The sequence below is a fragment of the Bidens hawaiensis genome, unplaced genomic scaffold, assembly GCF_021521415.1.
Source record: "Bidens hawaiensis isolate Kalapana, Puna unplaced genomic scaffold, B.hawaiensis_p1.1 tig00002236_1, whole genome shotgun sequence".
NCBI classification, from domain to species: domain Eukaryota; kingdom Viridiplantae; phylum Streptophyta; class Magnoliopsida; order Asterales; family Asteraceae; genus Bidens; species Bidens hawaiensis.
In genome coordinates, this window is record NW_027491119.1 from 3,290,319 (window position 1) to 3,317,973 (window position 27,655).

The 27,655-nt window shown below is 34.6% G+C and overlaps 1 protein-coding gene and 2 pseudogenes across 2 annotated transcripts; 2 read left to right on the plus strand and 1 right to left on the minus strand.

Annotated features, from left to right (window-relative positions):
• The first annotated feature begins 916 nt into the window (after positions 1-916).
• LOC143612543 (bifunctional L-3-cyanoalanine synthase/cysteine synthase 1, mitochondrial-like) lies at positions 917-9,477 on the plus strand (annotated as a pseudogene). The gene is made up of 10 exons (XR_013149960.1): positions 917-1,139; positions 2,844-2,953; positions 3,990-4,047; positions 4,141-4,404; positions 4,487-4,624; positions 5,351-5,426; positions 5,510-5,589; positions 5,681-5,740; positions 6,155-6,235; positions 9,379-9,477. The product of XR_013149960.1 is annotated as a bifunctional L-3-cyanoalanine synthase/cysteine synthase 1, mitochondrial-like (transcript).
• A 4,135-nt stretch (positions 9,478-13,612) lies between these two features.
• On the plus strand, positions 13,613-23,914 carry LOC143613036 (ATP-dependent helicase BRM-like). Its single transcript, XM_077086866.1, has 15 exons — positions 13,613-13,761; positions 14,971-15,885; positions 16,163-17,449; positions 17,571-17,683; positions 18,057-18,144; positions 18,291-18,377; positions 18,546-18,638; positions 18,725-18,808; positions 18,894-19,097; positions 19,188-19,427; positions 20,105-20,985; positions 21,064-21,679; positions 22,352-22,789; positions 22,864-23,100; positions 23,202-23,914. The coding sequence occupies exons 1-15, from the start codon at positions 13,624-13,626 to the stop codon at positions 23,787-23,789; spliced, it is 6,009 nt and encodes a 2,002-aa protein (XP_076942981.1). The 5' UTR covers positions 13,613-13,623; the 3' UTR covers positions 23,790-23,914.
• A 793-nt stretch (positions 23,915-24,707) lies between these two features.
• Positions 24,708-27,031, minus strand: LOC143611401 (AT-rich interactive domain-containing protein 1-like; annotated as a pseudogene).
• Between the last annotated feature and the right edge of the window lie 624 nt (positions 27,032-27,655).

Here is a 27,655-nt window from a genome sequence, read left to right on the forward strand (position 1 = left end):
CTCTTATGTTATCTATGTGCCTTTATAATAATTAATAATCATAAACAGATAAACCTTGTTGTTGAACAATCGTAAAATCAAAATTATCTATATGTATAATTTGTTACTTTTTAATATTTTGAGAGCTATGTTCATGACTAGTGAATCTATCTATAAAATTATTTAAAAAAATACTATCAAAATCTCAATTCTTTCTATCGAATCTGGTGTAAAATTATACTATACTATACTAGAGTCCTTTTATATATATTTAATATCTATATACTTCGGTAACATGTTTATAACATTATTTAAATTTTCATAATCTACTCACCCCTTTTCAATGCATATATAGTTCTATAATATATTGAAGAGGATGGCATTGTCTTTTTACATCAACTTTTAAAAGTTTCACAGATAAAATCGTGTTTATAAATTTTACTAGCTTAATTATTTTTTACACACCCTGCTAATATCTGTATTATTTGTGAGATTTTACTGGATATGATTGTTGTTTAATTATATTTTACACAAACATTTAATTATGTGATTAAACATGGAAAATAATTAAAAAAAAACTTGCTTTATGTTATTATATGTAATACCAAAATTCATTTACAAATCTTATTAGGTAAACAATCAATTTGATGATTTAACTAAATTTTCACAGTCATTGTTATTTTATACGATTTCATATCCACTTTATTTGATACACTTTTATTATACATTCAAATCCATACACCGGCTCATCACTAACTCACTATCCATGTAAGCATTTCGTGTTATCCGCCATATCACGTAGGCACCTGCCAACAGTCAGTCAAAAGAAAGTATATTCCATTTTTGTACAAAAAATAACTTCAAGGGGTGCATACTATAATAATAACATTACACCTTCTATATAAACCATCCACTTTCGTCTTAAAACAACACTCCACCTCTCAACCTCACTCTCAATATCTATAACTTGTATTCTATCACCACAACCATTAATGGCTGCATTAGCCAAGCTTGTATCCAAGAGAAGAACTAACTTGCTCAATTCGATCGGAGCAAGGCTATATACATCTCAACCGTTGCCCGAATCATCGTTTGCTCAAAGACTCAGAGATCTGCCTAAAGACCTACCTGGAACTAACATCAGAAGAGACGCATCTCAGGTGATTAATTATATTTTGCCTCCGATCGTATCGTGCATATCGTGTATAGCTTTCGTATTTTAATTTCCTCTCGTTTCAAGCTCTTCTTCTAAAACTTGAGCTGTGAGACGTTTTTTCAAGCTGGAGCTCAGCTTAGGATTGGATTGTTTATTTTTTCTTAGAACGGCGTATTTAGGCCATTGCGCTCTCCAAATTTGGAGAGCCCCGATGTCCAACTCTTGTCAGACTATGTTGTCTTAGCCGGGTCCACGCTGGCTTCAGAGTTTGGCTCGGGAGTTTCACGGGAAACCATACCGCCGACTGCCACTTGGCATTCTTTGTGCCATAACTAGAGCAAAACTCTCTAACGTAACACACGGTGGGACGAAATTTGCCCAAGACCTAGCTCAGATACATTTATATATATATATTCTAATTCTAATTTCATATACAACATAATTTATACTATTTTGCTAATTTTATTACAATTTTGTATATAACAAATATTATTATATAGATACATATATTTGATACATAGAATTCCGCCGTTCAGAAAATAAAAATAAAATTTATGTAAAACAAGCTCGTTTATGCTTGCGAGCCAGCTCTCTAGCGCGCTTACTAAACAAACTTATTTTAAGCTCAAGCTGATTTAAGTTTGATTAAGTTCGAGCTTTTAACGAGTTGATGTTGAGTTTGGCTCGTTTACACCTCGTAATCGGCATAAGATATAGCTTAAATTCAAGTAACAAGTTGTACAAACATTGTGTGGTTGTAATAATAACGATACTTAAACCAAGTAACAAGTTGCGAAAATAATATTACACATTTATTTTTTAAAGTTAGAATGATTGTTAAATTGAACTTATCTATTAAATAGTATAACGACATGAGTGAAAGGGCCATCCGTGACGTCATAAATCTCTTTTTGCTAAATCTGGTTTTAGATAAAATAAAGAAAAGGCAAGTGATCCACTAGTGTGCGTGGATTATATCATTTTGTATTTTGATATTATAAAATATAAACCAAAAAATACTTTTTTTCCATGTATACTTTATGTTGGTCATTGCCTACATAAAAGACCAAAACCATTTATAGCATATGTAATAGGCGTTAACCCACTACCATTACGTTTAAGGGACGCCAATGGGGGCAAGCGCTAATAACGTGGCGTGAGCATGGGTCCACCATCAGTTTACCAATGACATGGATGCTTTTGTTTTCAACTTTTTATTTATTTTACCTCATTAGTAAAACCACTATACATGTAATATGTTTGATTATTAAGTTAGTGAATGTTTTTCTGTCTACATGACACTAACGTAACGTGACTATATATTTTGTTAGTTTGAACCCTCCCACTAACATGGTTTTACAAATGCCCACAATTTATTTATTTTTTAATCAATTTAAACATTTACATGTTATATTAATTTGTTTTTATGCTAAATCTAAGTTATATAAAAATAATTATATAAAAAAAATACTTGGTTAGCAAAATACTTATACAAATTAAATTATTATATAAGAAAAATAAAATAATGTAAAATAATTTGTTAATTAATGTTTCTAAAGCTAAAACATTGAATCTAACCAATGAAGATGCTGTGCCAAGTGTTCTTTTTTGTCTGAAACAGTAGCAGTGGTTTTTGTTTGCAACAGTAAAAGCATTTAGTTGAATAATTAATTTTTCACTATTTACAATCTGACCCTTGAATTATCAGATTATTGGAAAAACACCCCTTGTATATCTTAACAAAGTCACTGAGGGTTGTGGGGCCTATGTAGCAGTCAAGCAAGAAATGTTTCAACCAACTTCTAGCATCAAGGACAGGTCAGTTAATACGGGTACACTTCATATTTCATATGCATATAAAAAAGGTCAGAATTTAGAATTTTGACTGTCAAATTAATGGGTTTTGATTTTTCCACTTCAATTTTGGCAAAAGTAATTTATTTTTGTCTGGGCTAAAATCAAACCAAAAACCAAAACTTTGGTTTTTGGATTTTTGAAACCGTTCGGTTTCAGTTTTCATTTTGATTATTGTTTGGTTTTGGTTTTTTCGGTTTTTGTCATTTGAGCTTGAAAATTTTAGGCCGAAAAGAAAGTTTGCCGAAAATAATGAGTTTAGGTATAAATAATTGTGTTAATTGTTAACTAGTAGACTATTATACATTTGATCAAAAGTATTTGAGTTGCATATTTATTAAATTCTTATAAATTACTTAAAAAAAAACAAAAATCTAGAAATTTGGTTCGTTTTTTTATTACACTCGAAACCAAAACCAAACCGTTAGTTCGGCTTTTATATAAACAAAAAACAAACCTTTAGTTTTTGTTTTGATTCGGTTTTCGATTTTCATTTTGATTCTAGTTTGGTTTTGGTTTTTTCGGTTTTTTCCACTTGAGCTTGAAAATTTTAGGCCGAAAAGAAAGTTTGTCGAAAATAATGCGTTTAGGTATAAATAATTGTGTTAATTGTTAACCAATATGCTATTATACATTTGACCAAAAATATTTGAGGTACATATTTATTAAATTTTTAAAAATTACTTAAAATAAAAAATAAAAATCTAGAAATTTGGTTCGTTTTTATTATTATTTTTTTTATTACATGCGAAACCAAAACGAACCGTTAGTTCGACTTTTACAAAAACATAAAACCAAACCGTCAGTTTTTGTTCTGATGCGGTTTTTTTTAGTTTTGAATCGGTTTTTTCAGTTTCTTACGCACCCCTACTTTGTTAACCATAACCATATACAAAATACTAAAAAAATTATTTTAAACAATTGTCTAAATCAAATTCGAGGCTTCATAAGTTTGATTCTTTAGAGTCAACGGGTGACTTTCTTATGTATTCATCGTCAGGCCGGCACTTTCTATGATAAACGACGCCGAAGAGAAAAAACTGATCACACCTGGAAAGGTAAACAATCTCATGAACTAAAACTTGTGATAATAAAAATAACAACATATGGTTAGTTAACATGTGTACATTATGCATTGACGGTTTTACCAGACGGTGTTGATCGAGCCTACTTCGGGTAACATGGGGATCAGTATGGCATTCATGGCTGCTTTAAAAGGGTACAAGATGGTGTTAACAATGCCTTCATACACAAGCTTAGAAAGACGAGTAACCATGCGAGCATTTGGAGCGGATTTGATATTAACCGACCCGACTAAAGGGATGGGTGGGACCGTTAAGAAAGCGTATGATCTTTTGGAGAAAACGCCCGACGCGTTCATGCTTCAACAATTCTCTAACCCTGCAAACACCAAGGTAACTTTTAATTTTTATTATCCGTTTCACTTAAAAATATATATAAACCGTGTTTATTAATAATTTGATGAAAAAAATATAGGTGCATTTTGAGACGACGGGACCAGAGATTTGGGACGACACGAATGGGAAAGTTGATATCTTTGTGATGGGAATCGGTAGCGGAGGCACAGTATCCGGTGTTGGACAATATCTTAAATCAAAGAATCCTGATGTTAAGGTGAAACCGGTTCTAAAATCTTAAAAATGTCTAATTTATTTTAAATTATAACTAGTTTTTCTACCGACAAAACCCCGGTGTTGAAACATGGGTGTTGGTAAAACCCGAGCGTTACGACGATAAGTCGATACGAATTCGATCAGTATCGGCTGCGTTAAAACCCAAAAAAATTAATTCACCAAATTAACATATAAGAAAACAAAATATTTAATACGATGTTTATTTGGTTGGCAAACCCAGGCGGTGGTAAATCCCAAGCGTTGTGGTCCCGAGCATTGAGGTGGTAACTTGACACGAATTCTGTCGGTTTTGATTACGTGTATAATGGTACCGGAACTAAAAAACAAAAAAATTATATAAAAATTGAGGTGGACCAACAACCAATTTTATTTATTTATTTTGAGGGGGGGGGGGGGTCGGTAAACTTGAGCATTGGTAAAACCCTAGCGTTGTCGGTCATGGGGTTTAAATAAGGCCGTGAGTCTGCGTAAACTCGGTCGGTTTCTTTCATGTTTGTTATGATACTAGAACTAAAACAAAAAAATATTAGCGTTTGGTCTGTTCCCGTTAATTTATTATGATAACTGAATTAAAAAAACAAAATTCATCGAACATAACGGTGCCGCCAAGTGGCCCAACAGGCCATTTGCGGCACCAAAGTTCTTGTTTATATTAGATAATAATAATAATAATTTGGACAAAAAAATCATATTTTTTTTTCTATAGATTTATGGAAAAAAAAATCATACTAAACCAGGGCTTGAGCCCGAGGAAAGCAACATACTAAATGGTGGCAAACCAGGTAAGTTATATAATTTATATGTTTTCCTTTTTTACCCTTTTAAGTTTTATCATATGAACTTACGGCACCTTGTTATCGCACAGGGCCTCGTCAAATAACCGGAAATGGGGTCGGGTTCAAACCCGACATCTTGGACATGGACATAATGGAGGAGGTTCTTATGGTAATTTTTTAGCATGTTTATCGTAATTTCCTATATTATTAATCTTTAAAAAGTTGAGCTACCGGTTAACCTTTGAAACGACTCATTACAGGTGTCTAGTGAAGATGCCATGAACATGGCGAGATAATTGGCCGTGAAAGAAGGACTTATGGTAAGAAATAGAATTATCATTCAACACTGATCAGGACCGTTCTCGAGAACCTTACAAGTTCCAGGACTCAGGGCTAGTAAAAAGAAACAGGTCCCTAAAAGTTATCAATTATGGCCCCTGGATAATAGCCCATCCCCTCCTCCGGGCCGGCACTGACACTGACTATAACAAGTTGATTAATACGGCTAACCCGAAATCTAACTTAAAATATGTGTTTTTTTTTAAAATAAATGCTCCTTAAATTGATTTTTCTGTGTTTTTTGTTTGTCAAGTTAGTATTATGACTATTTTGACTAATAATGTACTTGTTTTTGAGCAACTGGTCCTAACACTTTAATTATTTACTTGAATTTATTTTTTAGATTTAAGAAAATTGATTTGGTCGTTGGGATTTTTCTTTTTGTTTTTATGTAGGTTGGAATATCTTCAGGAGCCAATACTGTTGCTGAATTAAGACTTGCTAGAAGGCCAGAAAACAAAGGCAAACTCATAGTGGTAACTAATTTTATTTTCTACATTTTTCTATATAAAATGGAGTACTTTTTATTAATTTAATTAGAAATTTAGAATAGAGTGAACTGCGGTGTTCGTCTCCGTGGTTTGTTTAATGTGCGGTTTTAGTCCAGTAGTTTCAAATTTGCGATTTTCGTCCATGTTGTTTCATTTCACTTGCAATTAAGCCCGACCCCACTAACCCCGTTAAGTTTGGTTGTTAAACCCAGTGTACCCCTCACGTGAGGGGCAGTTTTGTCTTTTTTTCCCCAAATACACCCCAGCCCCTCACGTGAGGGGGCTTGCGAATTAGGGCTGGGTTTATTTGAGGAGAAAAGGGACAAAACTGCCCCTTCCGAGAGGGGCACGCTAACGGGTTTAACAACCAGACTTAACGAGGTTAGTGGGGTCGGGCTTAGTTGCAAGTGAAATGAAACCTCATGGATGAAAATCGCAAATCTAAAACTATTGGACTAAAACCGCATATTTAAACAAATTCCACGGAAACGAAAACCACAATTTACTCTTTAGAATAATATAGTAACTAAAAATAATAATCACCTGTTATTTCATAATCCCTTTGAATTCATTTTTTTAGTTTGTCCAAGTTGTAACACACAAGTAAATAATCTACTATTTAAATACTTAACCTGCTAGAATAATTATTCATGGTATAATCTAACAATTTAAATATTACTTATTTATAATACAAAACTAAAGCCTACAAAAAGTGACAATGTGATGGCACACCAATTTTGTCTTTGCCTACCTTAAACCAGCCACCTTAAGCCTTCTTAGGTGATGTTTGTTTTTGCTTCAAACATCTTCAGGAGAGTAATGTCTGTAGGCGCGCAGACAATCAGCTGTGAAGACAGTTTGTTTTTTTAAAAGAATAAGATCTGCAAACAGCTTATAACTTCTTAAAACAAAAGCTATTGAAACATGCTTCAAACGTCTTCATCCTCCACAACCGGTCGTCCAGCCCTTCCAACCCTAGCCACCGCCTCCGTCGCTCCTCCACTCGCCGGCAGCCATCGCCACCGCCTCTGCTCCTCCAGGTACACTCCTTCTCTTCCTCTCTCCCTTGGTTCCGGTCGCCATAACCACCGCCATACCGCCTCCTGCTCTCTCCCTTGGTTCGGTCGCCATACCGCCGCCATAACCACCGTTCGACCACCTCCGTCGACCCCCCGCTGCTTCATCATTAAACCGTTCGACCACCGCCGTTCGACCACCTCGTTCTGGTGGTTGTGTTTTGGGCTGATTTGGTCTGCTTATATAAATTGAAAGAGTCGAGAAGTTTTATCGTGATTCATACAATCCGTTCAGTTTCTCTCTCAAACATCAATTTTGTTCATCTTCTGTTAATTTAGGGTTTTGATTCTTGAATCCGTTTGTTTTCCAGTTTTAGTCTTTATGATTGTTGTAATCAGTAGATAGATTCTAGTGTACCAGATGTGCTATAAGTGTGTATTTTAGAGTTTGATTGTCTGGTTGTTTTTGTTTGAGAGTTGTTGAAGATTTATGAAATTGGTAGTAGTTTTCAGAGATATATGGCAAGATTGGTAGTAGTTTTCAGAGAAGTCAACATATATAAATGATTTCTTTTATTTTGGTCCATAAACTTTCGTCTTTAGGAAAATACATTTTAAGAAAAAAGAGTGTGTCGGTTTATGGTATTTGACCCAAACCACCTTTGATTTGTTTTTGTTAAGCCATTTGTTTTTGTTATGGTATTTGAGTATTGTGAACCCATGATTGTTTTTGTTATGCTATTTGAGTATTGTGAACAAATGATTGTTAAGAATATATATAATTGTAGATGGAAACTAATGATGGTCGACAACAATGGACGGATGACGCAATTAAATGTTTATTATAAACATGTCTTGAAGAAATTGGGCGGGTAGGTAGAAATGGACAAAGCTTGCGTAGAGAGTCTTGGGTTATATTAGGAAAGAAACTCAAGGAACAATTTCACATGGATTTGAGTCAAAAGCAAATTAGAAATGCTTTTGATACCATGAAATCAAAATATGTAGGATGGTGTTATTTGCGAAACAAGACTGGAAATCTTTACAACCCAGAAACAAACATGTTCACTTTAACGCCTCAGGAATGGGAAGATTTTAAGAAGGTGTATATTTCTTTATGTTTTTAGTATTGTGTTATATTTTAGAGTGAAAAGTATAAATTATAGTCCATATTAATTTGGCGCAGGGTCACCCGAGGGCAATGTCATTAAAAACACGCCCGTTGCCTCATCTTGACCTTCACATAGCTTTGTTCGAAGGGCTTAGTGCTACAGGTGGTAATCAATGGACATCTACTCAAACATCTGGAGTTTCATCATCCCCACATGTCCAAACACTTCAGATACAAGATGGTAGCTTTTGTAATCCGGAAGATGATGATGGAGACTCTCATGAACAAAGCTTTCAAAATGATGATGAAGTTCCTTCCAATAATAAGGGTCAAACTTCTAATCATAATGAACAAAGCTTTCAAAACAATGTGCTTTGAGTTTATTTTATGTTATGTGTTTTTTAAACTTGTTTTTAATATTATAATTTTATGTAACTTGAATGTTAAATAACTTCTATCCAGTGAGATAAGTTTGATAATTTACATATTTTCAGTTTATGCAGACAGTATCAACTTATAAAAACAAACAGTCTTATTTTTTCAGCTTACAGAGCTTCAGACCACATCTTCAGTTGCAGACATAAAAACAGATGAAATCAGCTTACAGACAGTTTATGTCTGCAAAAACAAACAGCACCTTAAAGTTGTTCGAATAGTTGTGGAGTTCAATAAGTTGTTTATATATGCTTGTTTTTTATATAAACTTGGTTGAATTCAAAATAAGCATGCCACCTACATAGCAGTCGGTAATCTGCCAGTGATCTCTCGGTAACTTTTTTACACACCATAGCTTCCGATAGAGTATCATTGGCAGTGCTTATTTTTTCACTTGATGGATTCTAAATGGAAATAATAGGTCGTAATATGGAGTTAAGTTAATTAACTATCGATTAAAAAATGTTGGATGGTTAAACGCAGAAACCGAATGGTTTAGCCATTGTTAACTGTGAATTTAAGAAACAAAAAGTAATTAATAATGTTTTCATTTATTATTTTTACAGACTGTTCATGCAAGTTTTGGAGAGAGATATCTGTCATCTGTCTTGTTCGAGAAATTGAGGAAAGAGGCAGAAGAAATGCAACCAGTATCGGTTGATTAATACATTTAAATGAACATATTTGCATGTACTTGTTAAATTCTCAAACTCTACATTAATTTTATGAATTTCGGTTGCCTAAAACATGATGTGGGCTGTGTTGTTACGAAATTTGCTGAAGGATCAGTAACAAAAGTTTTAACTAATGATTTCCTAAGGGTGTTAGTGACATTAGCCATAACAGTTTCACAAGGAGACCAACACCGGTAAATATAGCGATAGATCACCGGTGGGTTTTATTCTTATATTACTGGTTTCATTTTATGTTAGTAATTACTCTTCTAAAGTTTAATGAATAATAAAAAAATTGTCGGTCTTCTGTAAATGAAAATAAAGCGTACCTATAAAAGTTTCCATAAACCATGAAAACTAATAGAATAAAAATTAAATGTAGAATAAGTATATATATAAAATTACACACAGGGAAACAATTAATTCAAGCAGCGAGAGGATTGTCTGAGTGATGGTGTTTGTGGCACAAGTGATTTTTCGGTGTAACACTTATTCAATTGACGTTCGGGTAGAGTTCTTGCACCGCTATCTATTTAGCCTACGCTATTCTTAGCTCAACATCATCGTGTTATCGCCTTTTTTCCACGCCTTTGTATTGTATGCAGATCCACCTCTAATTTTTGTTGTATGGCATTAATCTACAAATGATAAACAAATTATTAGTAGTTGATGAATGATGACAATGAAAACTAATCATATTATATATAAACAAATAAGTTGCATACCTTCGTATTAATATGAGTTCTAGATATCGTACCACCGAAAGTACCAGGATTACCAGTCATGGTTAAGGATGACAATTGTGTAAGGCCCAAGAGATTACGATTCAATCAACAATCAAGAACATAACAAGGAAGAAGAACAACAAGGGATGAAACCCGAAACACAAACTTTATTGATCGAACAAGACACGATACAAATGTTTACATCGAGCATATATTTATAGTTTTCCTTATGGCGGTTAATTAACCACCTCTGGCGGTTATAACTACCATGGCGGTTATATAACCACCTGGTAGTTATATAACTAACTTTATAACCGCCTAATATTTACATCAAGACTCTTTAACTTACAAATGTTGCATAAAGCACCCTAAACTATACTTTGTACTAATTACAAAATTGCCCCGCAATATTTAATCAAACTTGATCACACAATTAAGGTCAACAAATCGAACGCAAATCTGGCAAGCAAGACCGAAACATTAGGGAAAGGTAACGCGATGAGTATTCGAGCATGAGATTAGTTTTAAAAATTTAATGGTATGGGATTAGATGATATTGATACCCAACCCGCTTACGCGAAAACACAAACCAAATGACCGAAAGTTTTTAATTTTCATCAAGTCTAGCAAAACGTGAAAATGCATTTTTAATTGCAGTTTTATTATGTGAAAAAATATTTTTCTTTTGAAGGTACTTAATAGTATTATTTACATTTTTTTTATATGATGTATTAACTTTTATTTTAGGACTTATATCATAATAAATGTTTGAAATAAATAGTAAAACTTGATACGAATTATGTGCTTTTAAATTTTAATATTAATATACTTTTTCTTAGCTTAATTCGATTATGCTTATAGATATTTGTAATTCTCGTCAAAACCTTGATTAATTAGAGAAAAACATAAAACTATCTTATTCAGTTAATTCAAATTATTGTCAAATAAAATTTCTACATTGTTATTAGACGAAACTTGCATTTTTTTATAAATTTAATAAACTCATCTTATTTGGCAATATATTAATTCAATATATTTTCTACCATAGACAACTTTTAATATATGGAAGACCGGTTATATGATTCTAAGTTGTATCATGAACATCCGCGGTTTAAATAAACTAAGTATACTTTACTTCATATAATTAAATTGATATAGTATATAAACTAAAATAAATAGGCAATATACGTCTTTATAAAACATTAAATGCAACCATTAATTAATTTTGAATTAGGCTAAAGATACCGTCTCTTACTTATCATACCTCTCATGTGAAAAATATCATATAAAAATTGTCATATTCTTCACATAGAAAATTTGTTATTTTTAAAGAAGTTTTATACCAAAAGTTAAAAAAAGATTTATTTGCAAAAAGATATTCGAAAACACGTTAACTAAACAAATGATAATCTTTAAAAGAATAAATAAAAACATTTTATAACAACTACATGGTGTTGAATATTGAGTATTTCATATATTTTTGTTTTCTTAAATAGATATCTATATTCTTTCGTTTTTTATTTTTATGTTCATATAAGATTATGATCTATTATCTAAAATCTGTTATACGCTAGCTCTCTAAAGTGATAGCATTAAAATGGTGGATATCATCTACCTTCTTATTTTGTTTATTTTATATTAAGATTAAGATATAAATGCTAACTATCAATTATTACCCTCAATTAAATGTCATAACTACAACTACTTAAGGTACAGCATTTGATAATTCTAAAATTTGTGACATTATTACAAAACTTTGATATACCATATAAAATATTTGCATCAAGTCATGAAACTTGATTAAAATATAATTTACGACATGATTAGAAAACTTTTATATTCTATATAATAATCTAAATATTACATTCCCATTCCCATTCCCATTTTAAATTTACATTGAGACAATCAACTTTTTTTCTTTTCTTTTTTTTTTAACATGAACTAACATACTTTTAGATTACGAGTCCCCGTCTCCCTCATACTTGAAAATAAAAATATTACTATGAGAAATGAAATATGAATGATTTGAGTTGGTTAAAAGTGATATTTTATCTGATTGTCTCCACTTACACGAGTAATTTATGTCACGTGCCACTGGCATATTAACACAACACAACACAAATATTAACATGTTTAAATTTGAGTTTAACATGCTTTATGTGTTAAACATGTCGATCTATATAAGACATGTTTAAATTTGTTTCCTAACATGCTATAATTTATTAAAGTATGTTAATAAAGACTTTTATGGATTTTGCTTCAAATATGTAAAGAATCATTAACTTAATCATGCATTCATGTATTAATCAGTAATTTTATTAACTTTTGTGAATTTTTATTTCAATACATAATATACTATTTAACCCATTTCTAAACAAGCCTACGTTCAGGAAAATAAAAATCAGCTACCATGCCGCGTCACGTACACATCCATTATCACACCAATCATATCTCACCACGTCATATCCGTCATGTCACACCAGCCATATACAAATATTGATATTTTTGAGAAATGAAATATGAATGACTTGAGTTGATTAAAGTGATATTTTATCTCCATCACAAACAACAATTTATAATACACTTTTGATAACATAACACAAATATTAAAAGGTTTGAGTTTGAGGTTAACATGCTATGTATGTTAAACATATCAACCAATTGTTTCCTAACAAATTATAATTTATTAAGATATGTTATGCATTAATAAGACTTTTATGGATTATTATTCCAAATATGTAAAGAATCACTAAATAAAGGATTATGCATTCATGTATTAATTAACACTTTTATCAACTTTCGTGAATTTTTATTTCAACACATAAGATACCATTTAACCCGGTTCAAAACAAGTCCAAGCTCGAGAAAAAAAAACCCAACACAATCAGATACTATGCCGCGCCACGTACACATCCACCGACACAACCAATCATACCTCACCACGTCATATCTGCCACGTTACATCACCCATATACACATTAGCGTTGATTCAACGCTAATTCTTTTTCGTTTTTAACCACAATGTTTTCCCAATCAGGTCACCCCGAACCCGAACCCGAACCCGAACCCGAACCCGAACCCATTTCCTCAATACGTTACAAATATCACTTCTAGTACTTAGGGTTTCAACTTTCAAGTGTTACATGTTATGATTATTATTATCATCTTCAACTACACTCTTGTGTTCACTTCAATCAAACACACACAGAGTTATAGGTGAGAGAGAAACAGAGTCTCACAGTGTTGATTTTGACACCAATTGAAACCCTAATTTCTCAATTCCAGCAAAATTACTGCTGAATTTGGGCGAAAATTAGTGGAAATTGAAGATCGTTGAGTTGAATCATATGTATTAGGGTTTAATTTAGGAAACTTGTTGTAATTGTTGTAGGATTAATTAGAAGCTGTCCGGATGCAATCCGGTGGCGACCATGGGCGGAACATCGGTCCGGGACCGCCGTCCACGTCCGCATCGCCTTCGTCTTCGTCGTCGGCTGTTTCGGCTCCGCAGTTGGGGTTTGATCCAATGCAGCAGCAGCAGCAGAGACAGGTTAGGGTTTTGTTTTTAGTTATGGTTGAATTTTGTGAATTTTGAGCTGAATTTGTATTTATTGTGTATATTGTTTAGTTGTCATATGGTTTATGCTCTGATTGCTTAATTTTGACTGATTTTGTATCCATAATTTAGTTTCATTATTCAATTGGTCACAAAGGTGTAAACTTTAGCCTCTTTAGGGAACTTTGAGTTAATTTTGTCAAAAAAAAAAAAACCCATTGGTTTAGTGTAGGTATATTATTATTATTATTATTACATTGGTTGGATAATAAAAAACGATGTGATTCATAAATATGTAAGAGGGTGTTTGGGATTGTTTATATTATTAGGCTGCTTATAACTTTTGGAAAATTTAAAAGGCGGCTGGTATTGTGATTTGTTGTGAGGGGATAAGTTAATAAGTCACAATATTGTGACTTAGGATGTAAAATAGGGAATCCCAAACACCCCAGAAGTAATTCATATTAAACAGGTTAAATAATTAAATTAAAAAATTTAAATTAAAATGATGAACGAAATGTTCGGTTTATTAAAATGTTTTATGAACAAGCTTATACTTTTTTTAAAAAGTAAAAAAATTGTTTTGGTAAAAGGAATTATAGAATCATTATTGGTTAATAGTAGAGGGGGAGGGAAAACAAAAATTCATAAATATGTAAATGCTTATTATGAAAATGAAGGGGATGTTTGGGATTGCTTATTTTAGGCTGCTTATAGCTTTTGGAAAGTTTAAAAGGCGTTTGGTATTGTGACTTATTGTGAGGGGATAAGTTAATAAGTCACAAATTGTGATTTATGAACTTTTGGGAAAAAGTTATGAGGAGGTAAAATAAGGAATCCCAAACAACCCCAAAGTAATTCATATTAAAAAGGTTAAATAATGAAAGAAATGTTCAGTTTATAATAATGTTTATGAACGTACTTCCCTTTTTAAAAAAAGTAGAAAATATTTTGTAAAATGAATTATAGAAATCATTATTATAATTTAATAGGAGAGAGGGAAGGAAAACAAAAATTATAAAAAGAAATAAAGAAACACGTAAAATTAATAGGAGAGAGAGGCGGGAAAAAAGAGTGAGGATGCATTAGATAGTGACACGTGGCAAAAAAAATTTACTCTTTTAGGTAGGATATATATATATTTTATTTGGGATATGATTACATGAATCGGGTTTAAAGTTTGTTATGCGTGATGATTTACAGACTTTACAACAGCAATTACTTAGGAACCCTGAAGCAAGAGAAGCCATGTTAGCTTATCAATCTGGAAATATGCAAGGAGTCATGGGAGGTAATATTGCCCAAATGCAGGGGCAAAATCGGAATCAGGGTTTTGATCAAAGCATGGCGAACCCTGTTCATCAGGCTTACTCTCAATATGCTTTCCAAGACCAACAGAAATCGGGCCTAGGAATGCAGCCTCAACAAGTAAGAATGGGAACAGTGGTTCCTTCTTCAAAAGATCCAAAAATGCAAGACTCTGATCAAGGTCAAGGTCAAGGTCAAAGCCAGAAACAGTTTATCACGCCGACATCACTTGGTCATTTAATGCAGGGTAATAATAACATACGGCCTATGTCGGCCCCACAAACTCCTCAAAACATGACAATGGCAGCTCAACTGCAGGCAATGCAAGCTTTGGCTCTTGAACGCAACATTGATTTAAGACTTCCGCAAAATTCTCATTTGGTTGCACAATTAATCCCGCTTATGCAAGCGAGAATGCAGAAGGCAAACGAAGCCAATATGACAAATGATAATTCTCCAAGAGGGAATTCATCAACTGATGCGATGTCCACCAAACCACGCCCAAATATTCCCCCAGGCCATCTTGGTTCAACTTCAAGCCCTTTGTTAGTCAATAGTTCTGTTCCTGGTCAAGGTGGTCAAAGTCAGGTTCAGGGTCCGGATCATGGTCAACAGCTTCCACCTAGGCAGCCTGCTTCAGTCAACAGTGGCGTGCCATCAATGCATCAACCACAGTCCTCAATGAACACGAGCCAGGGTTCTATGCAACAGATGAATCGACCTTCTTCACAACAAAAGTTACCTTCGGCTTTTACAAAACAGCAACTGCATGTTCTTAAGGCACAAATATTAGCTTTTAGACGTATAAAGGTATCTGTTAATTGTATACCTGTGCATATTTTAGTATTTGACTTCTTTTATAACCCACCATTATGGAAATCTAAAGCAAAAACATAAAAACAAAATTGTATTTTACACCTTAAAAAAGTTGTTAAGGTAGTGCATGCTATAAGGTTATTTTTGTCTTTACACAAGAACGGTGGGTTTACTATAAAAAGGCAAGAGCTTTGTTTGAAAAGTCCAATCACTATTTTAGGGTAACTTTTTGTTTGTTTTGTGTGAATTTGTTGATATGTTTTGATGGCAGAAAGGGGAAAAAACACTACCGAATGAACTAATCCAAGCTATTGCCCCGCCGCCACTTGAATCACAAACTCAACAGTCAACTGCTAATGTCGGACCCGTTAATGTGAAAAGTCAAAGTCAACCTGATGACCAAATGAGACGATTGGAGTCCAATGATAAAGATCTTCAAGCTGCAGCCTTTACAAGTGGAATGAACAATATAAAAAGAGAAGGGCCCGAGGAGAACGCAGCAACAGTTAATGCACAAGGTACAACATCAATACAGAAGGAAACCCCACCTGTTCTTCCTGCTAAACAAGAACAAGAAGTCGAACTTAAGGTTCAAAAAACTTCTAATGTTAACGACCGTCCAATTGACAAGGGCAAATCGGTCATTTCAGAACCTGTTACTGTCCTCGAAAATGTTCAAAATGTTCAATCTAAAAGACCTTTACTAGGTGGAAATCCACCTCAGACGAAAGATTCTGGCCCGAAAAAGTACCATGGGCCGTTGTTTGACTTCCCATTCTTTACCCGAAAGCATGATGCTTTCGGGTCAAGCATGATGATCAATAACAACAACAATCTTACACTCGCGTACGACTTGAAAGATCTAATCGCTGATGAGGGTGTGGAAGTAATTAACAAAAAAAGAAAGGAAAACATCGAAAAGATCAACACTTTACTAGCTATAAATCTTGAAAGAAGAAGAATAAGACCTGATCTTGTTCTAAGATTACAAATTGAAGAAAAAAAATTAAAACTTCATGATTTACAAAAACGAGTCAGAGATGAAGTTGACCAACAACAACAATATATAATGGCAATGCCTGATAGGCTCTATAGGAAGTTTATTCGGTTATGTGAACGCCAAAGGATGGATCTCAACAGGCAAGTACAAGCTGCTCAAAGGGCGATTCGTGATAAACAACTGAAACAGATATTTCAGTGGCGTAAGAAGCTTCTAGAATGTCATTGGGCGATTAGGGATGCAAGGACTCAAAGGAATAGGGGGGTTGCTAAATATCATGAAAAGATGTTGAGGGAATTTTCTAAGAGGAAAGATGATGATAGGAGTAAAAGAATGGAAGCTTTGAAGAACAATGACGTAGAGAGATATAGAGAGATACTGTTAGAACAACAAACTAGTATGCCAGCTGAAGCTGCTGAAAGATATGAGTTTCTTTCTTCATTTTTATCACAAACGGAAGAGTATCTTCACAAACTTGGAGGTAAAATAACTGCTGCAAAGAACCAACAGGAAGTTGAAGAGGCTGCTAATGCTGCAGCCGCTGCTGCACGCGCTCAGGTACCCTCTCTTTATGATAGTCTGTTTCGCTGAATACAAGCACACACATACACATATATGCATTTATCTGCATAAATGTATTATGATCTTTTGTTTTAATGTTTTGTATTTGTTTGTAAAGGGTCTATCTGAAGAAGAAGTGAGAGCTGCAGCTTCTTGTGCGAGAGAAGAAGTTATGATAAGAAATCGTTTCTCTGAAATGAATGCGCCTCAAGACAGCTCATCTGTCAGCAAGTAAATACATGATATCTTTTTAAATTTCTTATAGGAATTAACAAGAATAGGCAAGTTCAAAGTTTGTAATAATCACCATATCCAACAGAGGTTTTTATAAAAAATGTTTTGATGTTCAACGATAAGCTAAAGTATCAACCTTTTGGGATGTCCGATGCTAGGTGTGAGGAAAATGTTAAAACAAGATCAATTTATTATGTAAAAGTCACCTACATTTACCTTGGTTTAATTAAACTGATTATCTGTTTCTTTTTTCTAATATTGCAATAATCACTTCAAAAACACGTATCAAAACACTCTCTAATTTGAAAATCTTTAATCTATCGCCTGACGATGTTTTCTTACTTCTTTTGTTCTTCATGGTTATTAACAGGTATTATACTCTTGCACATGCTGTGAATGAAAGGGTCATAAGGCAACCCTCAATGTTAAGATGTGGAACTTTACGGGACTATCAACTTGTAAGTTATTTTATCTTATTATGCATCAATGAATTTTGGGTTATATATATTAGACACATAGATTCCATGTGGCTTATGTCCTTGTAAAATTTTATTGCATAACATATTGGTTATCGTATCATAATCAATTTGATTCAACATTTCAGGTTGGCTTACAATGGATGCTTTCGTTGTACAACAATAAACTAAATGGAATATTAGCTGATGAAATGGGTCTTGGGAAAACCGTGCAGGTAATTTTTTTTTTTGGGTTAAATTAAAATTATTTCTTGTAAAAGTAGTGAAAATCACGAAGTTTATGATTTTATGCTAACTAATAAAAACCTCTGCTAGCCACAAAATTCCTTTTTTTCTTTTGCTAGATTAATCAACCAACATGTTTTTGGTTTCTTTTTTTACAGGTTATGGCGTTAATTGCTTATTTGATGGAGTTTAAAAGCAATTACGGCCCACACCTTATCATTGTTCCAAATGCCGTTTTGGTGAATTGGAAGGTTTGTTATTTGTTTTCATTGTGTTTTGATGAGCTTTTATATGTTATTATTTTTTAAATATTAACCGTCCAACTTTGTTTCAACAGAGTGAGTTACATAATTGGTTGCCCAATGTATCCTGTATTTACTATGTCGGTAACAAGGATCAACGGACAAAATTGTTCTCTCAAGTAAAGATTTGGCATTTATTTTACCTTTTCCAAGTTTTATTGGCGTGACATGTTGATGACCTTGTTTATTATATTGTGAATTTAGGAGGTCTGTCACCTGAAATTCAATGTTCTTGTCACAACCTATGAATTTGTTATGTATGACCGTTCAAAGCTTTCAAGAGTCGATTGGAAATATATTGTTATTGATGAAGCACAAAGAATGAAGGACCGAGAATCGGTTTTAGCTCGTGATCTTGACAAGTACCGTTGTCAAAGACGCCTGCTCCTTACTGGGACCCCTTTGCAGGTTTAAGCTTTGTAAATAAATATTATATTAAATATTCAAATATGGTATATAAAACTAGTATCTTAGCTATGTTTATTTTGTGTTGCGCAGAATGATCTGAAGGAACTTTGGTCGTTGTTAAACTTACTACTTCCTGAAGTATTTGATAATCGAAAGGCTTTTCATGATTGGTTCTCAAAACCATTTGCAAAAGAAGTGGCCCACAATGGTGAAGATGATTGGTTAGAAACTGAGAAAAAAGTTATTATCATACACCGACTTCATCAAATTTTGGAACCTTTTATGCTCAGACGTCGTGTGGAAGATGTTGAAGGTTCACTTCCTCCGAAGGTATGCTTTGAGATAAAGAAAGGAAATTCTGGTTATATACTGATAAAAAAGAAATGTGTCAAAAACGGCCCAGGTTTTTAAAAAAGTCCGATATAAAGAAACAGGGTCAAAATGATTAAAGTGTCATGCAAAATATACAACTTTCTTTTTTCCTAAAAAGTTGCATCACTTTATATATATATAGTTAATTATCGAATTCAGGAAAAAAGACTAATAAAAAAAGAAACATGTCAAAATGTGGCAGATAAAATCAAAAGAAATTAGATAAAAAAGAAATGGGTCAAAATGGTTTAAGGGTGACGCAAAGTGACTTTGTAAATTGTTTTTTTTTTTTAAACATTTGCAATTTGTTTTTTTTTCTAATTAGTTATCAAATTCAGGAAACAAGATAGAAAAAAGAAAGGGGTCAAAATGGATCAGATAAAATGAAAAGAAAGTCAAAAGGGTTTAAGTGCCACGCAAAGTTTTAACATTATAAATCATTTTTCTCAAAAAAGTCACATCATTTTTATATATTTAAATAATGCTAAATTCAGGAAGACAATAAGAAAAAAAAGAAATGGGCCAAAATTGTTAAAAAGACAACCAAAGTATATGACTTTTTAAATTGTTTCTTTCAAATATGTTTCTTCTAATTCAATGTCTGTGATCTGATACTTAAATCTTCATTGTTGCAGATTTCCATCATTTTGCGTTGTAAAATGTCAGCATTTCAGGGTGCTGTATACGATTGGATCAAATCCACAGGTACTATTCGAGTTGACCCTGAAGATGAGAAGCGTAAAGCTGAAAAGAACCCAATGCACCAAATAAAAACATATAAACCGCTAAATAACAAATGTATGGAGCTTAGGAAAACCTGCAATCATCCATTGCTTAATTACCCATATTTCAATGATATTTCCAAAGACTTTCTTGTTCGGTCATGTGGAAAGTTATGGATTCTTGATAGAATTTTGGTCAAACTTCAAAGCACTGGTCATCGGGTCCTTCTTTTCAGTACAATGACAAAACTTTTGGATATTTTAGAAGAATATCTACAGTGGCGAAGACTTGTTTACAGAAGAATTGACGGGACAACAAGTTTAGAAGACCGTGAATCAGCTATAGTGGACTTTAACAGTCCCGATACCGATTGCTTTATCTTCTTGCTTAGCATTCGGGCTGCGGGACGGGGTCTAAATCTTCAAACAGCCGACACGGTTATCATTTATGACCCTGACCCCAACCCGAAAAACGAAGAGCAAGCGGTGGCTCGGGCTCACCGAATCGGTCAAACACGAGAAGTCAAAGTCATATACATGGAAGCAGTGGTTGATAAAATTTCAAGCCATGAAAAAGAGGATAATTTTAAGAACGGTGGTCGGGTTGATTCTGATGATGATATGGCGGGAAAAGACCGTTATATTGGATCTATTGAGAGCTTAATTAGGAATAATATTCAACAATATAAAATTGATATGGCGGATGAGGTTATTAATGCCGGGAGGTTTGATCAAAGAACAACACATGAAGAAAGGCGTTCGACTTTGGAGTCATTGTTACGTGATGAAGAAAGGTACTATATTTAAATAATGATTAAATTAGGTCAAATTAATATTATGCCTTATATTTTAATGATTTATGTTTGAATTAGGTACCAAGAAACCGTTCACGATGTGCCATCATTACAAGAGGTTAACCGGATGATAGCCAGAAGTGAGGAAGAAGTTGAGCTCTTTGACCAAATGGATGAAGAGTTTGACTGGGCCGACGAAATGACTCGGTACGATCAAGTTCCCAAGTGGCTTCGGGCCGGTACTCGTGAAGTAAACGCAACCGTGGCCCGTTTATCCAAAAAACCGCCGAAACATATGATATTTAGCGAAACCATCGAAAACCTTGTTACTGACAGAAGAAGGGGACGTTATAAAGACAAGAAGTTTCCAAATTATGCTGAGCTGGATGATGATATTGAGGAATTTTCTGAAGCTACATCTGAAGAAGCTGAAGTTGAAGAAGACGAAACAGGTGATGCTAATGAAACACCAGGAACCGATAAGGCCCAATCAGAAGACGAGCTTCCGGTTTCTAATAATCGGTATGAATACACTCGTGGGCCTGGTACTATAAACCTTAAAGAAGAGGGTTCTTCGGGTTCATCATCAGGTAGTCGAAAATTGATGCCGGTTGCAACCCCATCTATTTCTTCTCAGAAATTTGGGTCACTTTCAGCACTCGAGGCTAGACCCGGTTCTCGTTCAAGAAGGCTGGTATGTGTTCTTTTTTTGCTCAAATTATAATAACATGAATCAACAATTTTTAGGTAAATGGATTGAATTTCTGGATCACCACCGCTAAAAATTAATGATTTTATATTTAGAACTATAGTGTAAAATAAGTTATTGAAATATTAAGGAGCATGTTATATTTATATTTTGTGTTAATGATAAAAATGATATACATATAGCTAATATTTGAATATTAGATTTATTTTAATTGTATTATGAATTTGTTTTTAGTTATGTAATTTGCTAATTGTATTATATTATTGTGTGTGATGCATATAATTAAATTGATATAATGAATGTGATGGTTTAAATAAAAAGTAGGATAAGTAGTTTAATCAAGCAACTACTGTAAACACAATCATGATTGAAATATCATACTTTGATATTTCGCTGATTAATAAATTTAAACAAAATTTTTGTATTTAATAATAATTTTGAAAGGGCAAAGATGCAAAATACACCTGACCCAAGGACCATCTTTGAAAGCAAACAATGTTGTCTATAGGGATCGAATCTGCAAAATTTTAATCTTAAGGACCAAATCCATAATTTTCCCCAAACCACAGAGACCACTCATGTAAATTACTCGTGTATCTTTTATAAATATTGTTACTTGTAGAATCTAATTTCTTGTTTTGTAACAAATTAAACTAGCATGATGATCTAGAAGATGGGGAGATTGCATTTTCTGGAAATTCTCATCAGGAAATCAAGCAATCGAGTAGTGGGACCCGTGATCTTGATGAAGTTGAAGACGAGCAGGTTTTGCAACCGAAAATAAAACGCAAACGAAGCATTCGTCTTAGACCAAAACCAGAAAAGCCAAATCTCGTTCATAGTGGTCCTTCTCATGTACCATTTCAACCCGACTGTAAGAAAATAAATGTGAAAACCGAGACCGAACAAAAAGTGGTTATCGATCAAACACATTCTTCACACAAGACCAAAAAAACACCTCCACCAAAGAAAAACTCAAATAAGGCGAGCGTTGATGTTGTAACGAGGCCAACTAGAGGAAATCCCATTTCTGCCCCTCCAAAAGTTACCCCTGACCAAGGTGGGAACAAGATGTCTGAGGCCATCCAAAGAAGGGTATGTATGTCTTTTCATATTATTGTGGAATTAATATGTTGTTTTGTAAATGATTGTATGTTTCTTGCTTGCAGTGCAAAAATGTAATAACAAAGATTCAAAGGAGAATCGATAAAGAAGGGCAACAAATTATTCCATTGCTAACCGATCTATGGAAGAAGAACGAAGGTCATGGAAATAGTAATATTCTTGATTTGCACAAAGTCGAACTTCGTGTTGACCGACTCGACTACAATACAGTTCCAGACTTAATTGTTGATGTGCAGGCTATGTTGAAAAGTGGAATGCAGTATTTTGGATTCTCACATGAGGTACGCCTTTTTGTTACGATTTTGTTACGATTTTATAACTGCTATAAAGTTGGTTATGTAAAGATAATTATTAATACTTTTTTTCTCATTTTGATTAACAGGTGAGGTCTGAAGCTAGAAAAGTCCATGACTTATTTTTTGATATCTTAAAAATTGCATTTCCCGACACCGACTTCCGAGAGGCAAGAAGTGCACTCACTTTTACCAGCTCAGTGGCTACTTCAGCATCAGCATCGGGCTCGTCTCCAAGAGTCACACCGGTCCCATCTTTAGGTCAATCCAAACGACAGAAACAGGTTCTCGAGGTGGACCCTCCACCTAGGTCATCTCACCCACGCGGCTCCGCTCCCACGAGCCAAAGGGAAACGCGGTTCGGGAGTAACAGTGCCTGTGAGTCAACTGACCCGCAAGATGACCCCCATCCAGGTGAGCTTGTAATTTGCAAGAAGAAACGGAAAGATAGGGAGAAATCAGCGGTGAAACCAGGGACTAGTGTTGGTCGGGAAATCAGGAGCCAGGGTCAAACTCGGTTGAGTCAAAGTCAACAAGGGTGGTCTAATAATAATAATAAAAATAATCAGTCTCCCCCGCAAGGAAGCGGGAGCGGGAGTGGAGGCGGAATGGGCTGGGCTAAGCCGGTTAAAAAGTTGAGAACAGATGCAGGGAAGCGACGGCCGAGTCATATGTAAATGTTTCGGGCCGGGTGTAACTTGTTATTTGGTAATGATCAGTTGTTAACTTAAGTAGTAGTGTTGATGTTGGTATGTAAACTGTGGGAATTGCTTTTGGTTTATGAAGATCAATGAACATGTAATCTTGCCCATGTTATTGGGCTTTTATCTGGGCTCATGTTGTGTTGATTAATGGGCTTGGACCCTGATATGGCTGCAGCCCATTGTTTCTTGGTTAATTATTAAGATTATATCATTGTGTTTAAATTAGGGCTGTTCAAAAAGCTCGAAGCTCAGGCTCGTGGTTTGCTTGAATAAAACTAGCTATAAAAAATTGATTTAAAACATCCTGAGCTGATTTGGATCATTTTTGTAACTGAGCCAAAATCGACCATGGCTCTGCTCGAGTCATGGCTCAGCTCAATGGCTCGATCTTAAGCTTGTTTAACTTCAAAATCGAGCTAGAGTCTATCTAAGTTGCCTTGTTTAATTTCAAGCCCAAGCTCAAAACCATCCTAGCTCGACTCGTGAACAACCCTAGTTTAAATCTACACAAGTGAACCAGAGTAAAAATGAGCTAGTTATTGAAACTTGACCGACCGATTTTCTATATGGGTCAAACCCAAACCCGGCCCAATGGGTCGTGCTAGTCAACCCAAAACTATTTTTCATGACGGGTTCGTGTCGTGTCAAGAATTGCAGCCCCCTACTTATCAATTATAACCATTCCCAACCCTATCAAACTTAATCAAAATCGGTTTAATATCATTCATATTTCATATAGTATAACCAAAATTGTAAAATAACAAAGCAATGGTGCTTACATCTCAACAAATGTACCAAAATCATGCAAGCACACACACCCTATGCTATGCCTCTTTCCAATTTACACCCCTCATGAACAAAAAAACTTCAAAATTTGCCCCTCAACTTTCATCAAAAGTAATCTGTATATTTCAAATGCACCTTTGGAGAGCATAATATGGACTCTGCAGACTTGTTACCTCACACCCAACTTTCTCAAGCTCGTCATCATCACTATCAACATTACTCGGGTCAGCCCGGTTCTGGTGGGCCCTACGTCCCAAAAGGTAGACGTTAAAATAATAGCTCACAAGTTCACGCCTCGTTTTGTTCTTGAAACTGGTTGAAAGCATATCCCAAAATCTCCTACCCGAAGACCCCAGGTTTGACTTTATTATACTCGCAAACTTCGTGTCTTCCGTTTTGGTCAATTCGTGTGAAAGTACTTCTCCCATAGTATCGAACTTCCATTTAACAAAAGCGGACCCCAGTTCGAGCTTCAACAGGGATCTTTTCTCAGCAACGTGGAATCTAACGCATTCTACAGAACCGATGACCTGGCACCCACACGAGTCCCGTCTTCCTTTTCCAATTGGGTCTCTTTCAATCAAACTGGCGCGGGTTTCTGTTGCTTCTAGTGGCCAAACACGGGTACCGAGGCATCTGGTTTCGCTTTCTTGAGTCTCGTCGGTCCATTTTGGTACTTCTGCTTGAAAAGCCCGGCCCAACGGGATTCGTTTTTTCCTATAGTTGCAGGCCCATAAAGAATCTTTTTCTCCTGCATCGCACATGGGTGATGATAGCTCGGAATATTCTAGAACCTCTGGACAGAATTGTTGACAGATTCTCTCCTACAGAAACCAGTCTCTGGCTTGTTCTCGTGTTTGATTTCTTGGTTCGGTCATTGTACATATCCGGATGCATCTTTTGCTTCTTCTGCATAACAAGAAACCATTTATCTTTATAAACATTTGAAAGTTAAATCACATATAAATTATACAAGAAGAATTTGAATACAACAAACTGATCAATCATTCACTAGAAAACTCGCGGGCCTGTTGGGTTCACGGAGGCGTATTATAGACTTTAAGCTCGGTTTAATAAAGACTATCGACTTATCGGAGATCAAAGACAAGGCTGGCTTATGGGTCGATCCTTATTTAATTTTATTTAAGCCCATTCTAGTTTTCTTGTTCTGTAAGCCATAAACCCTTATGTATATCGCGAGTGTCAAGAGCATAAAGCAATAATAAACTCCTCGTTGCAGCCCGTGGACGTCTGTTAGCTTAAACGCAAATCCTAGTGTCTCGTGTTTGTTTACTTTCTATAGCTTGTTGTGTGTGTGTCATAGTTATCAAATGCGCTAGGCGCACTCAAGGCGCATAGGCCTCGTTTGGAGCCTAGGCGCAAGGCGCAAAAATAGCAAGGGCCCGAGGAAAGAAAGGAGCACTTAAATAAAAAAAAATATATATATTTTGTATATGAAAAATTATACTATTCTTCAAATAAAATAAACAAAAGCTATTATATAACATTTAATATCATCTAATTGCTACCAAAAGTTCGAAAATAGTCAAGACTCAAATGTAATTCCAGAACTTGAATAACAAAATGCACCAATATAATGCCTTTGACCTCTCCTAGATTTAAGTTTCAACAGAACTTCGTGCGTTTCTTTTTCTTGGCATTTATCTTCTCATGCTCCTGGCATAGACAATGCCGACAATGCCGAAGCGCTCGCCTAGGAACTAGAAGCGCATTTATTGAGCCTCGCCTGAAAAATGGGCCTAGGCGCTAGAAGCAAGGGCTTTTAATAACTATGTTGTGTGTGTGTGTGTTTGCATAACCAAAATCCTAACAATACCCTACTAACCAATACGACTATGTAAAAACCGTAAAACTATTTAACTGTAAGTCTGTAACTTCAAAGTTTAAAGAACTCATGCTACAAGTCACCACTAATGCAATTAAACAAATTAGGCAAGTACAATATGAGATGCATAAATGCAAATCACATAAATCTAAAACAACAATATTAAACCAACTCCAATAACCACAACCAATAAATTCAAAGGGAATTCACAATTACCTGCGAAAAAGCCCGTTTGCCGTTCTAATCAACATCAACTTTCAAACGCATCGCTTCTTTCGCCAACAAGACCTGTTTCCAAGCAAGCTCATTTCCATACCCCTTCCACTTCCAACTCTCGGGCAGCGACCCAATAACCGGATCACACGGATCACTCGCAACGCGTTTCAGCCAATCCAACATAGGCAAACAACACGCCTTCTTCCTCTTCCTAACCAAATGCCTCTCATCTTCGATACCGACACACGAGTCATCAACACCATGTTTCTCACCAACACAAATGTTATTATTATTATTATTGTTTCCCACAATATCAACATCCATTAAAAACCTCTCTAAATCCAATTTCAGATCCATCAAACTTTAATAATAATATGTTAAACCCTAATTGGATTTGATTGAACAATCCTGCCATTGATTGAAAATAAAACAAAACAAAACCCTAACAAATGTCAGATATTAATATATATATATTTGATCTAGAGATGCAAAAGTCAAACCGGTTTATGGTCGGTTTCGGTTCGGGTTGAGACCGGTTTCTTGACCAAGTTACGATCAGTTTTGGTTCGGGTTTTGGCCGATTTCGGTTTGGTTAACCGGTTTCGTGGAGAAAATGACAACCCGGTTCCAAACCTATGGTTTCCATCGGTTCCAACCCATAATCGGTTTCAAATCGGTTCGTTTTCGGTTCGATTCCCAACAGTAAAAGAACAATAAAAAAAAATGAATCTTAAGAAAATAAAAAATTATAAAAAACTGGTTTATACGTAATCGTTTTCGGTTTGCTTTCGGTTCTATTTCCAACAGTAAAAGAACAACAACAAAAAAGAATCTTAAGAAAATAATAATTTACAGAAAAACGGTTTCTAAATAATCGGTTTCAAATTGGTTCGATTTCCAACAGTAAAATGACAATGAATCTAATAATGTTTGGGGTTTTTTATTTATTTTATGGCGGGATGAGGGATAATAATAATAATAATAAAAATAA

Excerpts from the sequence above, each read along its gene's own strand:
- LOC143613036 (XM_077086866.1), top strand. The coding sequence starts at position 13,624 with ATGCAATCCGGTGGCGACCATGGGCGGAACATCGGTCCGGGACCGCCG. Across the intron at positions 17,450-17,570 it reads CCGCTGCTGCACGCGCTCAG|GGTCTATCTGAAGAAGAAGT; the intron begins GTACCCTCTCTT and ends TTGTTTGTAAAG. Across the intron at positions 19,098-19,187 it reads TTACTGGGACCCCTTTGCAG|AATGATCTGAAGGAACTTTG; the intron begins GTTTAAGCTTTG and ends TGTGTTGCGCAG.